The sequence below is a fragment of the Chanodichthys erythropterus genome, chromosome 7, assembly GCF_024489055.1.
Source record: "Chanodichthys erythropterus isolate Z2021 chromosome 7, ASM2448905v1, whole genome shotgun sequence".
Lineage (NCBI taxonomy): Eukaryota > Metazoa > Chordata > Actinopteri > Cypriniformes > Xenocyprididae > Chanodichthys > Chanodichthys erythropterus.
In genome coordinates, this window is record NC_090227.1 from 10,526,071 (window position 1) to 10,532,070 (window position 6,000).

At 39.5% G+C, this 6,000-nt stretch overlaps 1 protein-coding gene across 2 annotated transcripts in view; it reads left to right on the forward strand.

Annotated features, from left to right (window-relative positions):
* The window catches only part of mapk6 (mitogen-activated protein kinase 6), a 29,833-nt gene extending 24,162 nt beyond the window's left edge, over positions 1–5,671 (forward strand). For both annotated transcript variants that reach the window (XM_067389812.1, XM_067389813.1), the window contains exons 3-6: positions 1,371–1,515; positions 2,180–2,344; positions 2,606–2,807; positions 3,098–5,671. In XM_067389812.1, coding sequence (XP_067245913.1) covers positions 1,371–1,515; positions 2,180–2,344; positions 2,606–2,807; positions 3,098–4,217 — 1,632 coding nt within the window. In that variant the 3' untranslated portion in view covers positions 4,218–5,671. The remainder of the gene's footprint in view (positions 1–1,370; positions 1,516–2,179; positions 2,345–2,605; positions 2,808–3,097) is intronic.
* The last annotated feature ends 329 nt before the right edge of the window (positions 5,672–6,000 follow it).

Below are 6,000 nucleotides of genomic sequence, written 5' to 3' on the forward strand. Positions count from 1 at the left end.
ACAGAAGTAAAATAAAATTGAATAAAAGTTTATAGTTTGGATATAAACACTGATGTCTATGAAAGCAATGCAATAGAGCAAATCACCTTATGAAAGTAACTTGGCACTTCAAATAATGATTGTATCGATAAGGGACTGTTAAATGTCATGAATCATTAATTCAAGAGATTTGTTCAGAAATGCTGAATCATGTCAACATTTGAATCAGTAATGGAACAAGTGAAGTTTTTTTGAGTGAGTCATTGAATGATTCATTTAAACTATTTATTTATTATAATTCATTCCAGTTAAACATTTTGAATAGATTGCAGCAATTAACATTTTGTCAAAACCTCTAGAAAATTACAAGTTATTTTGTTTAGTTGTCTGTTCAGAATCGTGGGAGAATTGTCTCTCTTTGAAACAAAAAAATGTGATTTTTCAGTTTCAGAATCATGCAGCTCTAATGAAGTGACCCAGAGGTGCTGGCTAATGTCAGTGACTTGTCTGTCTGTCTGTCTGTCTGTCTGTCTGTCTGCCATTGTGTCAGGCATGAGACGGATTATCCTGATTCTTTGTCAAGAGGGACTGCTTATCTGTCTTGATCTGTCTGTCTGTCTGTACATTTGTGTCCTCCTTGAGTCATTATCTTTCTGTGTGTCCTTTAGATCTATAGGCCAGAAGCCTACAATGGTTGGTTTGGCAAAACCTTGGTCCTGTTGTGCATAACAGAGAATTCTTGGGTTACTGTGGCAGTAACAAACAATAGTACTCTAGGAGGGCAGTAGTTACTTTCAAATGTCTGTGCCATTAAACCCTAAGTGTTATTCAAATAGATGGGTTTTGAGAGAATGAGAGTATGTGTTTGTGATTCTGTCATAATGGTAGCTGGCCTGAAAGAGAAAAAAATAAAACGATAATAAAAAAAACTGACCAAAGACTACAATGTACACTAGTATACACTATAGTGACCCATAATGCATACTTGAATTATGAAGTGCATCAAAATGTTTTGGAAAATAACAATGGACCTGACTAGCATAGCTAGAAACTGTTGACTGAATATTAAATGTTCATATAGTTATTATAAGCCTTTTCATGTGAAGGGTAGATGTGAAACTGGGCCATGCGCAGGCAGCCCTGCTTAACTCAGTAAATGTCTGGTACAGCTGTCCCGAGTGTTTTGTGCATGTGGCCATGTGGTGCATGACCTCGTCAATGAACAAGATGAGACATGAGAAACATGAATTAACTGCTCATGTAGTATGGGGTCTTATTTCATAAATGCATGTGTGAGTTATAGTTTCTGCCATCCTTTTGGAGGATTTTTGTAACTGCAGTGTTATTTCCAAGGATCTGTGTTTTGACACTGTGACATCTCTGTTCCATAGGGGCATCTGTCTGAGGGACTGGTCACGAAATGGTATCGTTCTCCTCGTCTGCTCCTTTCCCCAAATAACTACACCAAAGCCATTGACATGTGGGCCGCTGGGTGCATCTTTGCTGAGATGCTGACTGGAAAAACACTCTTTGCAGGTATTAAAACGTTGTGTGTTTGTGTGTTTATTCTGCCACCTTTTTTAGGTGTTCATATCTTTGTGACATTATCTTCTATTACCTTGCGCACACAATGATCAGGTAGTTGAAGGTTACTTCCTGTGGTGGAAGTGTATTATAATAATCTAGGACAAGGTTTTATTTCTTGCGTAGTAGTAAAGAAAAAAGCTCTTTCAAACTTACAGGAAACTGGGGCAGAACTGTTGGTTTCGATGCATTTTAGTTTCGATGCAGGCTTAGGAAATATCTGGCCATTTTAAAATTGTGATATGGAGGCCCCAAAAATTTACTGAAATTAATAAAATTGTAAAAGGTCATGGAAATGTCCCTATTGAGTATAAATGTTTTTAGTTACACCAGCTCCAGTTTATTTCATTGCCTATAAACTACTGTGAGCTCAGTCTCTATAAATTTATTTTTACAAGTCCATATCCAATAATCCTTAACAACTGGAAAAGTCATGGAAATTCATTGGTCAAATAATGTGGGAACCCTGAAGTTGAAATTAGCCGTCAGTCTTGACAAACACGCACACTAAACTAGATAATTGTTTTTTTAATATACAAGTATCTTTTGTGCCAAATATTGGCAGTGAATTTGCTTTGACACAGTTTTTCTGAATTAATCATTTGTGTGTGTGCAGGAGCTCACGAGCTGGAACAGATGCAGCTGATTCTGGAATCCATTCCGGTAGTCCACGAGGAAGACAGACTTGAGCTTCAAAGTGTAATACCTGTCTTTATCAGGAACGACATGTCAGAACCACACACGCCGCTTGCCAAGTTACTGCCTGGTGTCAGCCCTGAGGGTAAGTTGCTCAAGCATATTTGTAGAATGCATGCAATGCATGCAATTCATGGAAAGCATCTCTTTATTCCTGGAAACTTGAATACCACTCTCTCTTGCACTCTCCCTTCCTATGACCCAATTTTGCAGCAATCCATAGGATTCTCCATGGTTTTAGAAAATTATCTCAGCTCTGCTACTCTTGATGCTAAACTATATTGTTTTAAGTAAACATAAATGGCTGCCTAAATCTGATGTATTATTATTCATTTGTCCACTGCAGCCTTGGATTTCCTGGAGAAGATCTTGACCTTTAACCCCATGGACCGGCTCACTGCGGAAGAGGCTCTTGCGCACCCATACATGAGCGATTACTCATTCCCACTAGATGAACCAGTGTCCTCGCACCCCTTCCACATTGAGGATGAGGTGGATGACATCTTGCTCATGGATGAGAGCCACAGTCACATCTACAACTGGGACAGGTGAGCTCACACTTAATAGAGAAAGACCAGCGTCGGTTCATCATTCTGTGAGACTTGACTTTCGTAAGAGTAGAGTAAGCATAAGCAAAGCTCATTTAAGGAAAGTCAGTTCTCTTGGCTGCCATCTTGCTAATACAAAGCTAGTTTGTTTGTAAGCAGTATTTAAGTACAGTTCCTACAGAATTAATTGGTTAAAAGCAGAAGTCTACAAAACTGTTTGTCAAGCTTACAAACTTATAACATTTCAGGCCCAATGAATTGACATTTGTTTCTCTTTTTCCTCACTGTAGGTACCATGAAAGTCAGTTCTCTGATCAAGACTGGCACCTGCACAGCACCCATGAAGTAGATGATGTGCAGCGTGATCCTCGAGCTATGTCAGACGTCACAGACGAGGAGGAGGTCCAGATCGACCCACGGAAATATATGGATGGAGAGTGCGAAAAGTTCCTAGAGGATCCATCGTTCGACCTCCCCCCAGAGCACTCGTGGCAACAGGAAGATCACCATGAGAACAAGTACTGCGACCAGGAGTGCAGCTACACTTGCAACTACAAAGCTGTGTCCCCATCCTATCTGGATAATTTGATCTGGAGGGACAGTGAGGTGAACCACTACTACGAGCCCAAACTCATCATCGACCTCTCTAACTGGAAAGAACAGCAGAGCAAAGAGAAGATCGACAAAAAGGGCAAGAGCAAGTGTGAGAAGAACGGACTGGTCAAGGCCCAGATCGCCCTGCAGGAAGCGTCTCAAAACCACAGTGTGGCCGAGAAGGATCGTGAACAAGAAAAACACCAGAACCACAACCAGGGCTTCGACTTTGACTCATTTATCGCCAGCACCATCAAACTGAGCCTCCAGCCGGAATCCGGTGACGTTGACCTCCTAAACGAGTTGAACACCTCAGTTTCCCAACTGGACACTCGTGCTCCTTGCGGCTCCATGTCCAAGTCCATCAGTCAGGAAAAAGAAGAGAAGTGTCTAGTCAACCTGGCACAGCTCGGCGTCCGGGCACCCTGTCCTTGGGAAAGTTTCACGGACGCCGACGTTGCCGAGAGCAGCCTGATCGACGAGGCTTGCTGGGATGTCCGCAAAGACGAGCAGCTCCAGAAGGAGAACAGCAGCTGCCAGAGCAGTTACCTAGACCGCCTCTTCAGCAAGCGTGAGGAGGTTGAGTCAGAGATCCCCGAGCCCGTCGAGGTCTCCGCTCCGGAGGGTGACTTCATATCCTGTGGCGGCGAGATAGTCTTTAACATGCAGCTGGAGTCTCTGGCCATTCCGGGGTTCGAAGGAGCGGGTGACATTCCTCTGAAGTCCATCCAGGCCACGCTAACGCCCTCTGCTGTTAAACGCTCCCCACAAATTGCCCATAAAACCTACAGCAGCATTTTCAAGCATTTAAATTAAAAAATCCACCCCGTTCTAGCAGAGTCCAGCTTATTTTTTATAGAGTTATGTATTTCTGTACTTGAATCATTTATCTTTTTACATATGGTTACTTTTTAAGGAAACTTTTTCTTTTTTAAAATTTGTGGATTAAATGTTAATGAATTAAGTTCGTAAGTTCATCCAAAGTGCTGGACTGAGTTCCTACACATGAAACATGTTTTTCCCCTCTAATTTTCAGTTCCAACTCTGATGATATATATTAAAAGAAACTAACGGCATGACATTTGCACACAGTGTACTGTAGATTCAGAAACAGGTTAGGGAAAGACTTAGGAACGACTGTTAAGTAGAGAAATGGATGGTTTATTCATTGCAAGCAAAGGAATAAAGAAAAAAGGGTGGAATAATGCACTAACCGTGTGGGAGATGCTGCCACTGACATCAAAATGTGACCTTCTGACTGACAGCCAATAGGACAGACATAAGCAGTTGCGTCTTGGCCTTTCTCTTCCTGTTTTTTTTTTTTTTTTTTTTTTGAAACTAACTAAGGCTAATGTATTTATTTGACTTTTTCCACCTCATTTCCATTTAAAGCGAAGCCTTTTGTCATTTTGTTCATACTGTAAACTTCCTCAAACGTGATGCCAGCACAGCAAGCGTTAACCGTAGGCTTGCGATACGTTAACTAAGTTTGTAAAGGCGTTATCTACCTCAAGGTAACAGCAGAAGGTTCAGTCTCCCAACTGTAGTGCTTTAAAGAAACACTTGCCCTCTCAACAATGTAGTGCACATCGATTTCTATTTTTCATTTTGCATTTGCCATAGTGAAGTGTTAAGATCATTATTTATTTTTAGCAGATGTGAGATATTTATTTTAAAAACATTGTAATTTTTCAATGTGAGGCATTGGACTTCCATTCTGGTCTGTTTTGGCGCTCTGTGTTTGTTTAGCCATGGATGATCACTCATCCATTTGAGTTGTACAGAAATTCATGATGCTCTCCCAAGTTCCAGCATTTGTTTTCACAAGGATTCACTGTAAGGTTTTTTTTTTGTTTTTTTGTTTTTTTAAACTTGTAGGTGCTTTGTACGAGTGAAATACTGCTTTATGGAATTTTATGCGCCTAAAAGTCTTAATTTTGTTTTCTTTTTTATATATATAAATATATACATATTGTTAGAAATGTGCATGGAAGAAAACCAATGGAAGGTACATTTAAAATGAAGTTAATGGTGAAGTATATTGTAAGTCATTAATTTTATTTTAATTGTATGTTTTTATTAAAGTAACTTTTTTCCAAGCGAGCATGATTGAATTAGGTTCAGATATAGCATGTAGAAAACAATTTATTTTTTTTATTTATTTTTTTTTTGTTTGTTTTGTTAATTTTGCCTTTAAGTGCTGGTTTCCATTCTGTTATCATTGGTTCCACTGTAAAATAACATCAATAAAATGGCCAGCAAGTGTATGACTGTCATCTTGTCGTCTTTTTTTTTTTTTTTCAATGTATTTAATGTATATTTCTGTATATACATGGGCAAAAATATGTAAACATTCTTTGCTTCAGAAGAGGGGTTTCCCTCTTTTAGTTCACACCTGTGCAGCTAACCAGTCATGGCTAGCTGCAGGTTTGTGGAAAATTTCCTATAGTCACTGATCTAGTACCAACAGCTCTATAACTCATGCTCATTAATTATATATGTGCATATAATATTATGCTCTAGGTTCATGAGGAAAATGAAAACTATGTTGTTGTAGATGCTGTAAAACTGAACACATTAGGTTACTACATAAGACTTC